The sequence below is a fragment of the Molothrus ater genome, chromosome 16 (assembly GCF_012460135.2).
Source record: "Molothrus ater isolate BHLD 08-10-18 breed brown headed cowbird chromosome 16, BPBGC_Mater_1.1, whole genome shotgun sequence".
NCBI classification, from domain to species: domain Eukaryota; kingdom Metazoa; phylum Chordata; class Aves; order Passeriformes; family Icteridae; genus Molothrus; species Molothrus ater.
Genome location: NC_050493.2, coordinates 7,583,480 through 7,602,939, shown reverse-complemented (window position 1 = coordinate 7,602,939; position 19,460 = coordinate 7,583,480). Strand labels below are relative to the sequence as shown.

Here is a 19,460-nt window from a genome sequence, read left to right as displayed (position 1 = left end):
AGTTGTGGGCAATTAATTTAAAAACTAAAAATATGTGAAAGCAGGAACTTAACATGTAATTAGCATGTTCAAATCAGTCTGGCTCTGACTAGCCTAAGTGACTTTAATGAAGAACTGGATTACCTTTGGATAATCTCAATATTATTTCTCTTTTTTTGTTGGTTCGGTTTTTGTTTGTTTGTTATTGCAGGATTCATAGCAAGAATTCTCCAATTTTCTTATACAGTGTACAGCATCTAAGACACATAGTCTTCTGCCATGAAGCTGCTGTTGAAGTTACAGAATCTAAAACTCTTGTGGATTCTGAAACCTCCTAATAGGACTTTCCATGGACACCCCAGGCTGCTTTCCTCTGATGTGCATTCCCAATATGAGTCCATCAGACAGGGCAAACAGGAAATACCAAAGTACTTTAACTTTGCAAGTGATGTACTGGACAGATGGTCTGAGATTGAAAAGGTAGGTGATCTTCTGTTGTGCCAATGAGATACTTTAATTTGAAATTTCATTTGAAATAAGCTGGGATTTCTTCTTTATAAAAGCAATCAGTTGCCAAATGAAATTCACATTGAAAATTATACAAAAGTTCATTGTTTCTTGCTTTATTTATTGTTATTTTGTAGGACCATTAATGCACAGTAAAAGGCTTAAACTGAAATAGGATCCAGACTAGGACTTGGATCTGGAGACAATTAGGCGGGTAAACATTTCAAGTTCAGAAAAAGAGAATCTATTGGGAATAACTGAGCTTGATAAATAGCAAATCTTGATCCTTTAAGGACAAGAAAAAAAAATAGCTTATATGCCAGCTATGTCAAATACTCAGATCTTCCATAATTTACAGGTATCTGTGCATTATTTCATGGTCTTTCAGAAGAAAATATTTTATGTTTAAATTCCTATGTTTCATAGGCTGGAAAGAGACCATCAAACCCTGCTTTCTGGTGGGTAAATGGCAAAGGAGAAGAAGTGAAGTGGAGCTTTGAGGAGCTGGGGTTCCTGTCTCGGAAAGTGGCCAATGTACTGACTAAAGAATGTGGACTGCAGAAGGGAGACAGGCTTATCCTGATCCTACCACGAATTCCAGAATGGTGGCTGGTCAAGGTGGCTTGTATGAGAGCAGGTCAGTGAGGTCAAATGATCATTGCAAATCAGTTGAGAGGATCAAGAATGGATATGGTTTATCAAGGAAAAATAGTGTAATAGTCCAGTGGGCGGACTGGCTGCCAGGCAGTCCTGAAGGGTTTGCACCAGCTCATGCAGTGGGCAAGAAAATGCCAGAAGGCAGGGAAGAGCCATGGAAGTCAGCAGACAGATCCACATTTAATTGCTGACAGGAGAGCACAGGCATCTGCATTAATCTAATCTAACTGTTTGGCTGGGGAACACCAGGGCAAATGGTATTAGAGATCAGTTTGGGAATATTTAATAGCTTGGATTCTTAGAAAAGAGTCAGATACAGAAAAAATGCCAACACAAACTAACTTTATCTGTCTTCCAGGAATTGTCATAATCCCAGGAACATCCCAATTATCAGCTAAAGACATACTGTACCGACTCCAGGCATCAAAGGCTGCGTGCATCATTACCACTGACAGACTGGCTCCTGCAGTGGACTCGGTGGCATCCCAGTGCCAGCTCCTGAAAACCAAGCTAATGGTGTCCAAAGGCAGCAGGGAGGGATGGCTGAACTTCACTGAGCTGTACCAGTAAGTATGACTGAGTGTCACTGCAGTCATGAGAACAGAGCAGACCTGTTCCCACAAGCACTCATTTACATTAACTGCAACCATTGAAGTTATAATTACATTCTCCTTTTTGCAGAAATCAATCTGCTGACCATTCCTGTGTCAAAACAAGGATTCAAGACCCAATGATGATCTTCTTTACCAGTGGAACTACAGGTTCTCCAAAGATGACTCTACATTCCCAGGGCAGTCTTGGTTTCAGACCCCTTTTAAGTGAAAGGTATGAAAGAGTTAAGCCTGGTTGAACATAAGACAATTGAAGCTGCATAGTGGAGCTATTGTAAAAAATTACTGAATAAGAAATACCAATGTATATCCCCAGCCTTTCTCCCTTTGAAATCAGAGTAAAAACTCCATCAAATTGCTAGGGACTAGGGTCACCCCACTGTCTCAATCTTCCAATTAATATCTTTTACCCTCTTTCTGGGTATATTTTATTATCCTTTTTTTTTTCTCTATCAGGTACTGGTTGGATTTGACTTCCTCTCAAATGATATGGAACACTGCAGACACAGGATGGATACTAACTTCAATAGCATCTTTTTTTGATCCTTGGGTTTTTGGGTCATGTGTCTTTATACATAACCTACCACAGACTGACTCAGAAGTTATCCTAAATGTAAGGGAAAAACTCATGGAAATGTATTCATCTGCAGAAAGCATGCCAAAACCAATTTTTGATAGCATCCATAGATTTCATGGGGGTTGTGTTTGAGATACTGTATTTGTTGTGTAAAGCCCTGTTTTCATTTTTATTATATACAGAAGGGAACAAACATGCAATCCATTCATACATTTTGCTCATAGCCAGTGAGCACGTGAACAAAAATAATCCAAAAGCAGCAATAAATGACTGCCATTCACTTTAGTGACTGTGGAAATAGTATCAGAGGGTATTAATGCAGAAATGAAATGTTTCTGTGCCCACACCAGCCAAGATGAAAGTGAACACCTCCCTGTGATGTAGACAGAGGAGCTATTCTGGCCATGCCCCAAGCTGTGCAGTCCTCTTGTCAGGTAGATGTGTTAGCATGGGCTTTTTGTAATCAAATCTACAGTCTCTGCATATTGCACCAACTGCAGGAGGGTTCCTCACCCAACAGAGGGTGTGGTGCTTTTACATAGGGGGCAAATGTACTTCTCCTTTCTGTGTCACCTGTTTACTGTACATTCCAAAGGCAGTTTTTTGGCTGAGCTTCACATGTCCTTCTTATTGTTTAACCCTCTAGACTCTCTGCAGATTCCCAATTGATGCCCTGGTTGGTGCTCCAACATTGTTCCGCATGCTGGTGCAAAATGATCTGTCCAAGTATGTAAAAAATTATTTAGTAATGTTTAATTTACCCTAACTAAACTTAGTCATCTCCTATATCTAACTGCTTGACCCAAAATAGGGTAATAATTTAGTTTAAAATATCCTTGACAAGAAATCCTTGACCATCATGCAAAATTTAAGTTTTGCTGAGGTTTTTGATCAGAGAGACTTGATGTTTTCCCTCAGAAATTTGAGACTTATACTACTGCACTTGTGAGTATGAAACTGAGAGTCTGTTAAATACTTTGTCATAATTTTTGTCTACCACATTGATTGTCCAGACTTTGGGAAGGGCTTCATCCTAGAAAGTGCATGTCAGCATAACTGTGAGGGAATTATTTGTTGTGGCAGTTGTACCTCACCCCCTGTTCCAGTTCTCACTGCCTGTCATTGTTCCTTCCTTCCATCTTGAACTTTCTCCCTTGGCCCGTTGCAGAGGGTCAGCAATCAGGGCCCTGGCTCAGCAGATCAGTACTGGTTTATTTATAATCCCAGCTGACTTCAGCAACAATTTTATTTTTCACATGTTTAACTCTGACTGCTGCTTATGGAGAGTGTTGAGCACAGAGCTATATCCTTGTTGTATTGGGAGCAGAAGGATCAGGGCCCCTCTGATTTCCCCACTTTGTGGCACTAACTCTCCCAGTGAACAGCTCTCCCATGGCGTTCACCCTTGCCTGCTCCTGGTCTCCCCCTCTAGATTTAAGTGTTGCCTTTCTTGTTTTTAACTCCCTGTGAAGATACAAATTCAAGAGCCTGAAGTACTGCATGAGTGGAGGGGAACCACTCAACCCAGAAGTCATGGAGCAGTGGAAGAGCTACACTGGGCTGGACATCCATGAAGTGTATGGCCAGACTGAAATGGTACATCTGTAGGGACAATGGCCTATTAAATCTCTGGAATTTCTTTTTGCTGTAAGGTTTGTTTTGTAAGAACACAGTGTGTTTCCTCCTTCACATTTCTGTGAATATTTCAGTAATTCCCTTCCCTGGTAACCTCTGAAAGAACTCCCTCTCATGGCTCTCCTCACAGAACCTGCCAGGAACATGAGGGTTTGGGAGGGAATGTGCTGTAATATTTCCACAAATGTCCTTAAGCTAATTCCAAGTAACAGTGTCAGTCAACAGGGCAGAGTTTGAGTCTAAGGGAAGAAGACTGGGTAGCAGAGGACATGAATTTTTCACAGAGAATGGAACAGGATTATTTCAAGGAGTTTTACGATTTTGCTTATCTATACCATACAGCACTGACATATAGGATCCTATGAATCTTAATTCCTTACTTTAGAATTAGTCTAGAAACTGCATTTAATGAATTAAGTGTGAATGTAGCAATTTTCTTTTGAAAAGCTTTGGTTTGATTTTGATTTTTTACAGGGAATAATCTGCTCTGTTTCTAAAGGAATGAAGATTAAACCTGGATCAATGGGGAAAGCAGCTCCCCTTTATGATGTTCAGGTTTGTTGACTGCTCTTTAGATTCTGTCATGGGGGATTTTTTGTTTGGTTGGATTTGTGTTTGGAGTTTGTTTTTCCATTGGACTAAAATAAGAACTGTTTTTCATTCTAGATCGTAGACAAAAATGCCAATATCCTGCCTCCAGGACAACAGGGGGAAATTGCCATCAGAAGCAAACCTATAAGGCCACTTGGTTTTTTCTCTGAATATTTAGTAAGAACTTCATTTTATTCCTTGCCACCACTACCAATCTCCCCAAAAGCTCCCCAGTTGCATAGTGGTCCTAAAGGCTGAACATTTTTCACTATTTTATTATTTATTACCAGAGTAATTTGTTTGTTTGAATTGGTGAGTGTTAGAAAAGGAAAGAAAATAATTTAGGATCAAGTTATTTTTTTTCTTAAAGAATAGAAATTATTTTAAACCTATTTTATTGTATCTTATAGCAATATCAGTACATCCTTGACTGAAAAATTAGGTTGCAGTGCATTTGATGTTATTTGTGTTATAACATAATGTATAGCAAATGCTTGCTAAAAGTCTGAACTACTGCTTGTAAACCACTTTAAGGATAACCCTAAGAAAACTGCAGAAAGTGAACGTGGGGATTTTTATGTCACTGGAGACAGAGGGACTATGGATGAAGAGGGATATTTCCAGTTTATTGGCAGAGACGATGACATCATCATTTCTTCAGGGTTAGTCTGCACACACCCATTCTAAACCTGCCATTGTAAGTCCTCACATGTTGTGTTGGATATTCTTACATGTGAGCTTCTGGCATCATAATCCTGTGACTGGAATGTATTGACCTCTTGATTTTGGAATACTTGCTGTTATTATTAGCTTTTCACAGACCTGCAGTATCATCTCTGTGATGGATCCATTTCCCCTGCAACATCTCGTGTGTTTCAACAAAGAATGAAGACTTCAGTTGGCAAAGGAGGGATGTTTATCTAATGAATTTTTTTACTAAAATTGAAGGAACCGCTATTGGATTCCAAGAGCTTTTGAAACAATTTATTTTTAACATGTTGAAAGGAAAGAGCTTGATATTGTATGATGTGATTCCATGATGTGGCACAGGCTGCTGCTGCAGACCCCAGCTACAGGGTGGGATGGAGCTCCAGCCTAAGAGCCCCAAGGAGAGGGGACAGATGGAGAGGTATCCACAGCCCCAGCAGTCCTCTGCCACAAAGACCACTATGAAATGCTCCTACTTCTAACCCAGACAGCTGTCCCATTTTGCCTAAAACTTCTATAGCTGGTTATTGATTTGGTTTTGGATTTTTTTCTCAACATGAAAATTTAAAAACTTTTGGTACTGTTTTTTCCAGACAAAAAGCAAGAGCCAAACCTCATTTTTCTTTTTCCTGACCTAGGTATCGCATTGGGCCATTTGAAGTAGAGAGTGCCCTGATAGAACACCCAGCTGTGGTAGAAACAGCTGTTGTCAGCAGCCCAGACCCCCTCAGAGGAGAGGTAAGGATGCTGAATGGAGAGGGAAAGCAATGCATTTGTCCAAATATATAATGATATCAAGGAAGTTCTACTTTACTGAAGAACTTACGCTCTAAGGCAATAATGCCATCTTAGAATCATGGAATTGTTTAGCTTGGAAAATACCTCTGAGATCATTGAGTCCAACCATGAACCCAGCACTGTCAGATCCACAAATACACCATGTCCCTGAGCACCACACCTACTTCCATCATGGATAATCCTAGTGGAGCTGACAAGCAAAATCCCTTCCCATTTACATGCCTTTGTTCTTCTGAGTTTCTTTTCTGTGGAGAAACAGAAAAGTCTTCTCTGTGGAGAACACTACTGTGATGTTTACTTTGCCTTTGTTCTTAAGCATTTGTCTGTACACTTAAATTGTGATTTATGACTCTTGGTGTGGCCAAAGTTCTACTGCACTTGCCTGAGAATTAGACATGGGCTGCAGGTGTGGTAAATGCACAATCCTGTGCCAGGATAACAGTGCTTACTGTCCTCAGTGTGAACTTCAGAGAGAAACAAAATGTCCCTTAGCTTCAGAGAGAACTCCACAGAGACACATTTTATTGCCCCTTCCTCTTGGCTGCTGCTGAGAAGGGAAAAGGGTCTTATTTGTAATGAGGGCACAAAAGCTGTCCTTTAGACTTTCCCTTCCGCACATACACATGCAGAAGCTGGGCACAATCATTTCTTATCCTGTGCTGGTTTCTCTGTTCCTTGTGACTGTTGTGACTCTGAGCAGTGCTGCTCTCTGGTAACTGCACATCAGCCCTTAAATAAAGGTAGTGTCAGATATCTCTTGTTAATTTTACCTTACAGGTTGTGAAAGCATTTGTGGTTCTGTCCCCAACCTTTTCATCCACTGACCTGACAAGCTTAACTCGTGACTTGCAGGACCATGTTAAGAAAACTACTGCTCCATATAAATACCCTAGAAAGGTAAATATTTCTGAGGGGAAACTTTAAAGCAGGGCACCCTTCCCTAAATCTCAGGAGAATTACCATTTAGATTTTCATTATTCACTTGAAAGAGACAGCAATAAAGATTCATTTCACTGGCTCCAGAAGACCTTTCCTAAATAACATTAGTTTAGAATGTTTTTCATGAATTTGTGAAAAGTACTTATTCAAACTTCTCAAAATTTTCTAGGTTTTGTATATCCCAGTCAGATCTCCATGTTCTAAGTCAGACTCACAATCATAATTCTCCATTTTGTGTTTAACCTTCAAACAAGCACTTCCCATGCCTTTAAGGTAGCATATGACCGAATCTAAAGAAGTTTTTATCCACTGATCATTACAAGTAATAAACTGACACAAGCCCAAGAGGATACACTTGGTGTTTCTTAGGAATCCCAGCACCACAGGAAAAGATCTACTTCAATGCCTTAGATAAATTGAGCAGAACTCACAGAACTAAGAACCATTAAAGACCCTGGGGCTTGAGCATCCTTTCTTTCTTCTTTTTGTCATTCATCTCTGACCTCTGATATCATTCAGGCATTTGCCCTTCTGCTATGAGTTACTGTACTGAGTTTGGCCAGCTGAGAGGCAGCTGTACAGATGTTTGGCCATCCAGGCAGCCACAGAGATGGTTTCACAAGTGGCACAATGTGCTTTTTGGTTTGGCTTGGATTTGAGGCAGGCAGCTCTTACTGATGGGAGCCCTCTCAGTTTTCCACATATGCTTGGAGAGTCTTGGAAAACCAGCTCTGTAGAACATGCTGCATTGCCTTCTCTCTTTATTTTATCTAGGTGGAATTTGTCAAAGAGCTGCCAAAGACAGTCACTGGGAAGATCAAGAGGAATGAATTAAGAGATAAAGAGTGGGGACGGATATAGCATTGTTTGGAATTCAACAGAACTTCTTCCATTCCATTAGCACTATATACATTTCACTACTATAGCTGCCATCATTCTGATCTCTTTTTGTTAAGTGCCTGAGCACAAAAAACTACAGGTACAATCAAGATGTGATATTTGTGCCTGCTTGCAGAGTTTCCAATGTCAGTACCTGACTGAATTGTATTATTCTGGGTGAAAAATAAAATTTTCAATAGACAACTTCAATAGCCTTTCCCTTTGAGACTTCCTCACCATCCATCTTGCAGCCCAGCTTCTATTTGATGTTATTCATGAGAGACAATAAAAATATAATGCCCACATTTGAAAAGGTATTTTACATCAAATATATTTTGATTTGCTCTTTCCTGAGAGTTTACCCTGACATCCAAAGCTTATGGAAAGGACATGATGACTGGTATGGTCACTATATGGGTTCCAAAAATGCAACATTATGAAGAGGTTGGAAAAGAACATCTTTTCTGGTGCCACTGGATAGTGGACGTAAAAGTCCTAAAAATGCATTGTTACAGATGGGGGATTAGCAGCTTTATTGGATAGGTTCAAAATCCACATTTTTGGTGGTAGGATGAGAACCATGTGTAGGTATCTTTTCTTTTGGAAGTGTCTTGTCTCTTCCAAGCACTAGCCAGGAGTGAACTTCTCACTGCAAGGCTGGAAGTATTCTGAAACAGATATGAACATAAGATCCCATCTTTTGCTTTAAAAACCCCTCTGAGGTAAATGAAATTGGAATTGAGATTATGTTCAGTATGTGAGAATTAATAGATGATGCTGTTATGCATAATGAGAAATTAGTTAGTTGTAGAAACAGTATGTGCTTAATGTTGCACATATACCTATATACAGTATATATAAATATATGGGTTTTGTATGCATTTGGTGCATAAAACTGCTATGCTGGCATTAGTAAGAAAGTTAATATTTAGTTTTATGTCTTGAAATGCTTAATGCATTTCCAGAATGGGTTTGGAACTTGGTCCTTCGGATTTTCTGCATTGTGATTTTTGTGACTTAGCATGAGTTAATTTAGCCAGTCTATTGAGCAGGAGCATTTTATAAGTGATCTACAACTTCACCTCCTTTCCCACAATACCAAAACTTGGAATTAAGCTTTAATGAGAAACAGAACAGCCTTTAGATAAGTTTAATTATTTAAAAGATTTCAGATTGTTGCTATAAAACCAACTTTTCTGCTAATACTTGATCTAGGTCTAAGCAGTCATCCTGTAAGAATAAAAAATGAACACAAATTATAAATGAAATGTACATCTGCAAATCATAAATGAAATGTACATCAGCTTATCTCTTTGAAAAGGGTTTGTTATTGAAAAGATCAGTAAGAGAAGATGTAATTTGCCAAGTTTGACCATCACACTCAAGTGTTAGATTTAAGATTCAGAACTCACCATCACTGTCTGAGCTTCCATCAGCTGTGGCAGAGCAACAGAGCTCAGCAGCTGCTAATTTGTTAATGGGTTCCTTGACAGTCCTTAAAATCCAAAATAAAGTTATATCCTCAAACACAACCTCACAGGCTTCTAGTGAGTGTAGAAAATTAAATCCCCCATGGGATCAAGTCGTTTGTTTAATGTGATTCTACCAGAAGAAAAGTGAACAAAATAAGCTTGTGCTCTAACATGGCTGTAGCAGGGTTTTAAACTTCCCTTCCCTTTACCTGAATTACAGCTTTGTTCTGAGAGATTAATTTTTCTCTCCTTCAGTCAGTCAGAACAGAAGAAAAACACGTTGGATATTTTAAGTGTAATGTTGTATTTTAAATGTAATCCATTTTTGGAGAGAATAACAGGAAATTGGATTAGATCTTTAACTGCAATCGAAAAAACGTTGAAAAATATGATCTGCTCACAATTTCAGCATCCGATTCTTTTTAAGGGCATTCAGATTTCAAATGTGAGTACTTTTTGGAAAAGTAATCCACTTTGAAGTGATCAGATATTAAAAGTAATACATTTGTTCCATGTAAGTAATAAATTTTTAAATATAATCTAACTATGAACTTTGAAAGTAATTGATTGTAAAGCAATTTTAAAAGTATAATCCTGCAACATGTTTCTAGGTTTTTGGTATTGGTCTGTGCTAGGCTTTAAACAGAGCTGGCTAGACTTTTCCCTGAGCCCTGGTAGTGGCACAAATTGTTCATTCCAGCAGGGAAGGGCTTGTTCAGGAGGTTTCTTCTCTGTTGCAGCATAGCCTGCTCAGACAGAGCAGGCACATTGGGTCAGACAGACTTTCCAACATGTTCTTGCAGTTCTGCAATGATAACCTGAACCTGACCAGGAAAAAAGGAAGAAACCCACTGGTGAATCAAAGCATTTCTGTTTGATGTGTGGGCAGGAGCCTTTGCCCTGTCACACTGCCCAGGTGTTCAAGCAAACACACAGAACCCCTCAGTGGTACCAAGGCTGTGCTGTTTCAGGGGGGTGTGTTTGTCCTGCACTACTGACTTGAGGAATTACTGAGTCAACCAATTGATATTCCTTGTTTCTCTAAACCAGAACTTACTCTTTTTGTTGGGCACTGGGATTGATGTGCTGTCTGCCAGCTAAATCCTAAAAAGAGCCTGAAACTTTTAAATTTGCAGGCTTGCCACAGAAAAGGAGAACAGTTTGTAATGAAACTGCTAACTCATGTTGTTTTTTCTCTGTGCAGACAAGTTGGGGTTTGTTCAATAACTATCAAAGATAGTTATTGTTCTGGGAACATTCAGAGGAAGAAACTGAGAAACAGAGTGGTACTCTTTGCTGCTGAGCTCCTCACCAGAACATGCTCATCCTGGACTTTTGTGTATTCCATTTTGTGTATTCCATCCTGATTCCTGTCAGTGTTAAGACAACAGCCTTCTGAATAAGGGTGGAAGATACACATTGCTGTTCTGCTGCTTTGAAACATTTCTAAAGCAATATATTCTCTATAACTTTAAATGTACATGGGAGAAAAGGTTTTTGAAAATAGTGATAGAAGGAAAAATGGACTAGTCCTTATTTTTTCTATCTGCAGTGCTTTTACTGAGAGCCACAATATATGTAACTCTGTGCCAAATATTATTTTGTGAGAATGTTTTTTAATATTGTTGGTGATCAGACTTCCAGGTCTAGCCACTACTGGGTTGCATAGAGTTTCAGGATTAAATACAATCAAGGATTTCCTGGGCTGAGGTGTCAGTTCAGACTGTGAGATATTTCCATAACAGTCAAGCTGTTCCAAGGTTATGGGAACAGCAGAGGTTTAGATCATCCCTGCTAGGTCACATCTCACATTTCTTGTTACCTCTCTGTAGCCCTTGCACTTCACACCATGCTGCTACAGCACTTGATTCAGAAGATATAAGCAGTAGCTGAACTCTATGGCAAAGGCGCTGTATTGAGCATAAAAACACCTGTGAACCAAAAAAAAAAAAAAAAAAAAAAAAAAAGAAGCACAGTGTTACTTATCTCAGATGTTCCTGGTTCTGTAAAACTGTTCATGTGACCTTTCAGGACAACTGTCATCAACTGGCTGATAAACAGAAGTCCCAGGCTTGTGCCAGGAGGGTTCTGCAGGTGGATCTTGCCTCCTTCACACCCCCAAGCTCTGACATGGATATTTCTTTGCTTTCCAGCTACCAAACTCATTATTGTCTGAGGTCAAAAATAGAAAACAAATGCACAAAATGCTGTGTCCATTACATTAATCTTAATGGATCTGAGCTTGCACTACTGAAACCAGAGGATAGTCGAGACTTTATTTCTTTAGGAGCAGAAATGGAAAGGGAGATGAAATTAAATGGAGCTCAAATCTCAGAGTAGTGGCAGCTGAGCATGGCTTGTATTCAAACAGGTGAATTGTGTAATTCCTAGTGGTCTGTAGATTGTTTATTACCTTCTATGCCAGAAGTTAATTCATTTAACAATTATATTTCTTATTTGACTTCCTTGCTTGAACATTTGACAATCAGAGAGGGACTGGGGTAGTCACTAACAACTGATGTAATTACCTTCATCATTTTTCTTTCACTTTCTGCGGCTTGGGTTAAATCAGTTTAACTGTGACAGACTCAAAGCTGCCAGTGTTTTCTGCCTCAGAGTTATGCATTCTGTGCCTGCAGCAAAGGAGCTATCCTGTACTTCAAGTCTGCACTTCTCTATTCAAGCTCAGATGTGTGAGACTTGTTTTACCACCTTCTCATTTCTGGATTGAATGGTGCTGGTAGCCAACAAATCAGGAAAAGCTGTGATCAGGACTGAAAGGGAAAAATACCTAATACATTTCCAATTTTATTGCACTTTCAGGTGTCATCATCATCCCAGCGACAACACAACTGACAGCACCTGCCATCTGCCATCGATGGCTGGCTTCGAAGGCCAGGTGTGTTATTGTAATCCATGCTCTTGCTCCTGGGGTGGACTCAGGTGCATCCAGTGCCAGTCTCTGAAAACAAAGCTGATTGTGTCTCAGCAGGGCTGAGTGGCTGAACTTCAGCCATTTGCTCAAGTAAGTGCCTTCTACCTAAACCCTGTTAGAGTTATCTCCAGTGGAAATGTCCTCATGTTTGAACACTTGTATCTTATTAATGAATGATTAATAAGATTGAAATGAGATACCTCTAAGGGGGTAGGAGAAGAGGCAACTCAGTCCCTTTTTTATATACAGAAGCAATATTAAGGAATAGGCAAACTGCTAATTATAAAGTAAGTATCCTTATGATGTCTACATTTGTTATATAAGACCATAAAACACAGAAAAGCAGGCAGGAATTACTTCTATTGACAGCTGTGGTATATTTACTCTCTAAAAGACAAATATTCTATACAAATTATTCCATATTCCTAAAACTGATGATAATAAGGCTACTGTGAGTGGCTTTTCACCATGAAAGGCTAAAAAGGGAACTGTAAAATGAACTTAATGCCCTTAGGAATCCTCTAGACAGATCACTGGCAGTCTGCCTGGCAGGATAACTGCCCTGACCTCCCTGCTGCCCATGTCCTTGGCTGCCTCAGCTGAGTGCTCTGGGGCTCTGCAGTGGAGCTCCTGGGCAGCAGGAGCCACCAGCCAGCCCCAGGACACAGCTGGGCTGGGGAGGCACTGCCCACACACAACCTTGCAGGAGTGAGCAGTGCTTGCATGCCAAGCCAACAAACAGCAGTCCTGGCAGAGCCTTTTTCATCCATTTTTGTACCTGCCACAGCACAGTTTGATCCAAGAGCAGTCTTAAATGTAAGAACACCATGCCCACAATGAACAGTTACTCATATTTCATGTTGTTTTCCAGGCAGGCCACAAAACTAAGCCTCTTAGGTTTACAGGATTAGCTGTTTTAAGATGGCATAACCACAGGGTGATTGCTCTTTGAATAGGAATATAATACAGGAAGGATTTTGCAGCATGATTCTTTTGGGCACAGGATATTACCAGCTGCTTCCAATCAGTAGGAGTTACTGATGTTACTTAAAGCTCTCCCCTACTGTATTTCACTACTGAAATGATAAATGAACTGAATTACAATTAAATTCTTACTTTAATTTCACAGTTTTGACCCTCAAGAAAGGCAAGTCAGTACTGGAAAACACTGAGGCTGTGAGATTGGCTTGTTCTTAAATTATCTACAAGTTTCTCAAGCCAATCTGAGTTCTAATCTAGCACAAGAGGAAGAGTGAATCTCAGGGCCAGGGTTTCATACCATCCTTGAGTTTCAAGTCAGCATCAGGACAAATTCAGTACACCACATTCCACCATCAATGCATCACCTCTTCAGCTGATGTTTGAGCAGGTAGCATCTTTCCTCAGCACTGGCAGTGACAGCAATTATTTGGTTTTTCGTGTAAGGGAGATCATAATAATGTTTTATGGCTTGTCCATGAAGGTTTGAATTCAAAACACTGAAGCACCATTTGAGCATGGGGAACCACTGAGCCCAAAAGTGATGGCACAGCAGAAAAGGCAGGGAATTAATGTCTAAACAATGAATGTTCAGTAAGAGCCAACTGTGAAAAATCAGAAGTAAACTGTAAGTCCTGTAGGCAGACAGGTCAGTGAGAGAGAGGAGGAAAGAAAACAAAAAATCCCAGTAATTACCCTGAGTTTTGTCCTTAGAAGTTAAGCAGGCTGTCATGAATCACGATGACCAACATCAGCCACCAATAAACATTCACAGTTGGCCTTTGTGTCTGGTCTCAGATGGTTCTTTCCTTTGTATGACTCAGACATTGATGGTTTTAATCCACACACAAAAAATCTTCAAAAATTTAAAGAAAACACCACAGGACATAAGAAAGCAGAGTTTTAATAAATGGGCTGCAATGGAGACAGGACTAGGGAAATAAAAGTCCTCTTCATTTTCCAACTTCTGAAACAATTTTGACAGAAGAAGAAAATATAAATTATGAAAGTCTTGAACATGTCCTTTTCATTAAACCAAGAGAAGTAACAAATTCTGTTCTTCAAGATAAGTATTTTCCCATTAGCAACACACAGGCTTTTATGCTAGAAATGAAATACTAAAGCTAGAAAGTTCTACAGGAGGCATACTCAAAACCCTGTTGGAAAGCAAGTTATAGCTGCACTGGTTTTGGGTGGTTTTTAGGGGTCACAGGGACAGTCCACTGCAACAATAAGACAACAGAAAGACTCACTAGCATTACCCTCAATCTGAAACAAAATTGATACAAAAAGTTAAAACTGTACCAAAAATTAAAATTTAATTCCCCTTATCTAGTATGGTATAATGGAGGGCTTCTTTCATAAGAAGCTTCCAATCAGTATTTCAATTCAAACTTTTGAGACTTAAGAAAAAAAAATAAAACAAGAAACACTTTATAAAATCCCTCAAGGATTGAGTCTTTGGAAAGAGCAGCAAAAGGCTATCTGCAGGAAATTACTCAAAACGATTCCATTCAGTGATTACAGCATTTACTATAAACCAGTAAGTGCTGCATACACAGCTAATGTAAACACACATGTAGTTTTTGATAAAACCATCTGCAATGCCTGCACTGTACTTCTATTGTTCTAAAACAGTCCAATCTAAATCATCTCATAATATTCAAGTATTTATATATGTAACAGTTCTTTCCATTCAAGTCAAGACAGCATATCTGTGTATATATATAAATATATGTATAAATCCCTCCATCAAATTATTAGATTTACCTCATTCTGTTGTTCACACAGAAAAATGTTACCAAGTTCTGCAGCTGTCAGCTCACTCCCTTCCCAAAATCCTCTGCAACCAACTCTTTTCCAGATCTCTCTCTGACAATAATTGCTCAGAGCTGCCTCTGTGCTGCTTTTTGGCTTCTGTAGCCTCCAGATATAACAAAGGAGAGTCCATACATGTCAGGGTGGCCACATCTACATATACATGCACAGACCCCTGCTTTGTGTGCCAGGTACAGGAAATGCAGAACAAAGCTGCAGGAGGACAGCAAGCTTCACCAGAAAGGTGATGCACTCTTGAGCACCCTTACATCTGCTGAAATGTCAGTTCCACCTGCAACGAGCATTAAAATTCTTACACTTGTGGATTTTAAAACCAGGACTTCAAAACAAAACCCCTCTCTTCATTCCAAAACCCTTTCAGAACTCTAGGGCAACTTTTTTTAATATGTTTGGATTACATTCACCTTTCCCTTATTTCACATTTTCTACTATCAGAGCAACATTCCCCTTGGGCTCAGATTCTATTTCACTTTGATTCTTGTCTTCTTCTTTTACTTCTTTAGAGCTCTTCTTCTGCTCCTCAGTTTCTGCTTTAGCTACCTCTGAATTCTGTTCTTCTGTCACACTTGATGGGTTTTGTTGTGCATCTTCTTTGTTGCTCTTCACCACCTCCTGCAGATTGTATTTCCTGAACAGAACATAGTCCCTCACCACACTTAAGCAACAGACGGTTTTTATTATTTCCACCACAATTGTGTATTGTGGATTATTAAGATCAACCTTGTTTTCTGGATTGAGGCTGCCCACAATTCCTGTAAAAGAAGATGCAATTTAAAAGATGCTGGGAAAACTGTTTAAGAGCATAAGCATGTCTTGTTTCTCAGCAATTGCAGTGAGAAAATTTTTCGGTTTCTTCAGTCCTACTGGTGGTACATTCTGAGAGTCCTGCTCTGTTCCAACCATTAAGCAATTACAAAACTAATTTGCTATAATGGAGAGGGATCTTGCCTCCTCTCTCTTCATTTTTATCCATTCAATAAAACACTTGAGCAAGGTGGAGCTATTATATGAGTCAAATACTGAACCAAAATAGTAATATTATTATTTCAATACAGCATCCAGAGAGAAAACCAAATAGCATTTCAAAGCACATATAACTGATGCTGCAAATTAGAATCAACATTGTTCTCTCTTCTGCTTATAGTCTCTTAAGACATAAACACCAACAAGGAATACTGATGTCAAGCTTTTTTTAAGTGTTAGAGGAGCTTTTAGAATTCAACAAAAAATGTGTATGTCCATTATGACCTCTTTTAATAGTCTGACCCATGTTATGCATGCAATCTTGTTCTGTCTGAAAACATACATACCTGCCAGTTCCTTAATTACTTCTTCCCTACTCATATGGCTGTTATTACGAGCTTTGTAAACAATCTGAAAAGTACCCTTGTTAGGGGCTTTAAACCAAGGCTCAAAGAACGTTTCTGTGTATTTTTTCATATCTTCCATAAAAGCTTTGCAAGTTCCAGAAATGGGCAGCATGCGCAGAATGACTCTTGTTTTCTTCTTTTTAGTGGTGTGCATATCCTTTAGTATATGGTGCACCAGGTTCTCAGGTTCTACAAGAAAAACAGTTGGGTATGAGCAACAAATAGAAGGCATCATCTCTCCTCTTCCCCTTCTATATAATAAGCTAAGAACTTGGCTGCACTGCTGTCAGCCTCAAATCCTTTTATGTAAACAGTTGTTTTACTATATCAAAACGAAATCATTGTTTGTCAAGATTGTTTGTCAAAGCAGTTTCCTCTACGTTTAGCTTCTTCACTCATAACAAAATTCAGTGGCACGGCCAAAGGGAACGGTATTTGTTTGATACACACGTGTTACTTGGAAGCCACACTCTGTGGCCTTTTACTAACAGTTTGAGAGGATTACTCAGCATCAGCAGAAGTCCCACCTATGCCCTGGGTTCTGATGAAGACCACGTTGTTGGCACCGCTCTCCACCGACTGGAACCGCCGCAGCTTCTGCTCCGTGGAGGCACGGATCTGGCCAACCTCCTTCTTCACAGCAGCCTCGACATCATCCTCATCCTCCTCCCTGTCGCTTCCAGACAGCCTCTCCTCGTGATCTGAAAACTTCACACAGGCACCATTTGTTGGTGAGCACCGAGCAGCAGTGCCCAGCTCACAGCCCGCAATGGGCCCGCCACACAGGGCACGGCCCGGGCCGGCAGCGGGGCTGCGAGGGGGCTCGCCCAGAACCTGGGGCATTCGGGGGCGTGGTGCACACACGCGGCTCCTTCCACACACACATACACGCGGCTCCCTCCCCACACACACGCGGCTCCCTCCCCACACACACGCGGCTCCTTCCACACACACACGGCTCCCTCCCCACACACACAGCTCCTTCCACACACACACGCGGCTCCCTCCCCACACACACAGCTCCTTCCACACACACGCGGCTCCCTCCCCACACACACGCGGCTCCTTCCACACACACACGGCTCCCTCCCCACACACACAGCTCCTTCCACACACACACGCGGCTCCCTCCCCACACACACAGCTCCTTCCACACACACGCGGCTCCCTCCCCACACACACGCGGCTCCCTCCCCACACACACGCGGCTCCCCCTCCACACACAGCGGGAGCCGATGCCTCGGGGTGCCGCTCCCCGCCCCGCCAGCCCGCCCCGAGCGCCGCCGGCCGGGCCGCACGCACCTGCTCGGGCCCGTAGAGCAGGTCCCCGTACTCGCCCAGCAGGCTGTAGGCCTCCCCCACGCACTTGCGCTCGTTCATGTTGCAGGTGATGAGGATGCCGCGCATGCCGGCCTCCAGCTGCCGCCCGGCGCCGCGGGGCCGCTTGGCCCGGCCGGCTCCCGCCGCGAAGTGCCCCTTGGGCCGCCGCTTCCGCGCCGCCGGCTCGGCCGTGGCCATCGGGCAGCTCCGCCAGCACCGCCGCGATGGCGTCAGCGCCGCGCCCGCCCCGCGCCCGCCCGCCCGGCACAGCGCCGCGCCTGGAGCGGCGGCCGCGGGCACCGGCGAGCGAACCTCGGCACCGAACCGCCGGAGAGACTTGCCAGGACCGACCTGCCGGGACGGACCGACCCGCCGGAGCGCGGGTGGCGGACCCAGGGTGGCGAGCACTCTAGTGGCGCGTTCAGCCGCGGCCAAATTCGTAGCCCTTGATGCCTTCGCTTCCCCCGAGCTCCGGTTCCAGAGTTTAAACCTGTGTTAGTAATTCCGGAGCCGAGGGGAGCGAGCAGCCCTCGGTCCGGCTCTGCAACGCCGCGTCCGACAGCGACCCGAGCGCTCCACGGACGGAGATGCTTCGGCCGCTTCCCTGCCGGTCCGAGTCCCGAAGGTGTCACGGCGTAGAGGGACCAGCTAAACCAGAAACTTTGAACAGGTAAATGGAGGCTTGGAAAAACAGTGAACATGTGCCAACAGAACAGTCGTGGCCCGTAGCGTAGCTCCTAAAGGAAGGCGTCTGTGTGCATCCCGGTCTGTAAGAGCCGCCTTTCCCTGCTGTAACTTTCAAGCTTCTTGGACAATTAAGGGGTAATAATTGTTACAGGTTCTAATCTGTGGAAAAAACTGACCAAGGCAGTTGATCCAAATTCAATATAAGAAAACCACCACTGGAAGCAAACTGCACTAGAAGTGGAGAAAAAATTAAAGTACTTTCTGCTTTTTTGCAGGATTTTTTACAAAGAAAGACATTGCAGATTTACACAGTAATGTAAAGTAAGACATTACACTATATCCTTAGTTTAGGTTTGAATACCTTCTTACCTGATTCTGTCTGTCCCAGGGGCTACACTACAAGCTAAAGCAGACACTGATAGAAATGAAATGGGAAACCCAGAGAGGAAAAAGCACAACAGTAATGTGTGTTAAATAAAATATTTAATGAAATATCAGTATCTTACCTTTATTGTTACTTACATAATAAAAAACTCTGTAAGAGTTTAAGAGAATACTATGCCTTCAAGAATCACTTTTGATGTGCAACATCTTATAAAAAGATTTTAAAATCTTTCAAAAGTTTCAAAAATTAAAAGTTGTAGGCATTACAAGTATATTTAGGAAAAAAAGGGCAAATAAATCCTAAGGACTGGACTAGTAAAGTATTTAAAATATATGATAAAACAGAAATTCAGGAATTGTAGCAATAGCTGCTCATACTCTAATTTTAGCACTTATAGTTTTATCTGTTCTCTCACACTTTATTAAGGAGTTACTTTATGATCTGCTGATATTTTTGTGTGTTTGAGCAACTTTCCTTTCTATTGATATTAACCAAGAACTGTCCTTTTCGTCCCATTATGAGTGTATATATCTGACTGTCATTTGACTGTCCTGATTCCATTAAGCATGAAACTTAGAGAGTTTAGGATTCAG

The 19,460-nt window shown here is 41.4% G+C and overlaps 2 protein-coding genes across 2 annotated transcripts; one reads left to right on the top strand and one right to left on the bottom strand.

The window, feature by feature from the left end:
- The first annotated feature begins 258 nt into the window (after window positions 1-258).
- On the top strand, window positions 259-8,051 carry LOC118692525 (acyl-coenzyme A synthetase ACSM4, mitochondrial-like). The gene is made up of 13 exons (XM_036392413.2): window positions 259-459; window positions 913-1,123; window positions 1,502-1,709; window positions 1,825-1,968; window positions 2,211-2,367; window positions 2,978-3,057; window positions 3,804-3,927; window positions 4,441-4,521; window positions 4,633-4,734; window positions 5,092-5,219; window positions 5,904-6,003; window positions 6,841-6,960; window positions 7,777-8,051. Exons 1-13 carry the CDS (start codon window positions 259-261, stop codon window positions 7,861-7,863), a joined length of 1,743 nt encoding a protein of 580 aa, XP_036248306.1. The 3' UTR covers window positions 7,864-8,051.
- A 6,103-nt stretch (window positions 8,052-14,154) lies between these two features.
- THUMPD1 (THUMP domain containing 1) lies at window positions 14,155-17,993 on the bottom strand. Its single transcript, XM_036392792.2, has 4 exons — window positions 17,778-17,993; window positions 17,003-17,183; window positions 16,416-16,664; window positions 14,155-15,857 (listed from the first exon to the last, which is right to left on the bottom strand). The coding sequence occupies exons 1-4, from the start codon at window positions 17,991-17,993 to the stop codon at window positions 15,517-15,519; spliced, it is 987 nt and encodes a 328-aa protein (XP_036248685.1). The 3' UTR covers window positions 14,155-15,516.
- Between the last annotated feature and the right edge of the window lie 1,467 nt (window positions 17,994-19,460).

What these genes read in the sequence shown, in the direction of transcription:
- LOC118692525 (XM_036392413.2), top strand. Translation starts at nt 259, where the DNA reads ATGAAGCTGCTGTTGAAGTTACAGAATCTAAAACTCTTGTGGATTCTG. An exon ending in ACTCAGAAGTTATCCTAAAT is followed by an intron (nt 2,368 to 2,977) that starts GTAAGGGAAAAA and finishes TTAACCCTCTAG; the next exon opens with ACTCTCTGCAGATTCCCAAT. An exon ending in CAGACCCCCTCAGAGGAGAG is followed by an intron (nt 6,004 to 6,840) that starts GTAAGGATGCTG and finishes TTTACCTTACAG; the next exon opens with GTTGTGAAAGCATTTGTGGT.
- THUMPD1 (XM_036392792.2), bottom strand. Translation starts at nt 17,993, where the DNA reads ATGGCCACGGCCGAGCCGGCGGCGCGGAAGCGGCGGCCCAAGGGGCAC. An exon ending in TGCTCTACGGGCCCGAGCAG is followed by an intron (nt 17,184 to 17,777) that starts GTGCGTGCGGCC and finishes GCCTGTGTGAAG; the next exon opens with TTTTCAGATCACGAGGAGAG. An exon ending in CATCAGAACCCAGGGCATAG is followed by an intron (nt 16,665 to 17,002) that starts GTGGGACTTCTG and finishes TTTTTCTTGTAG; the next exon opens with AACCTGAGAACCTGGTGCAC.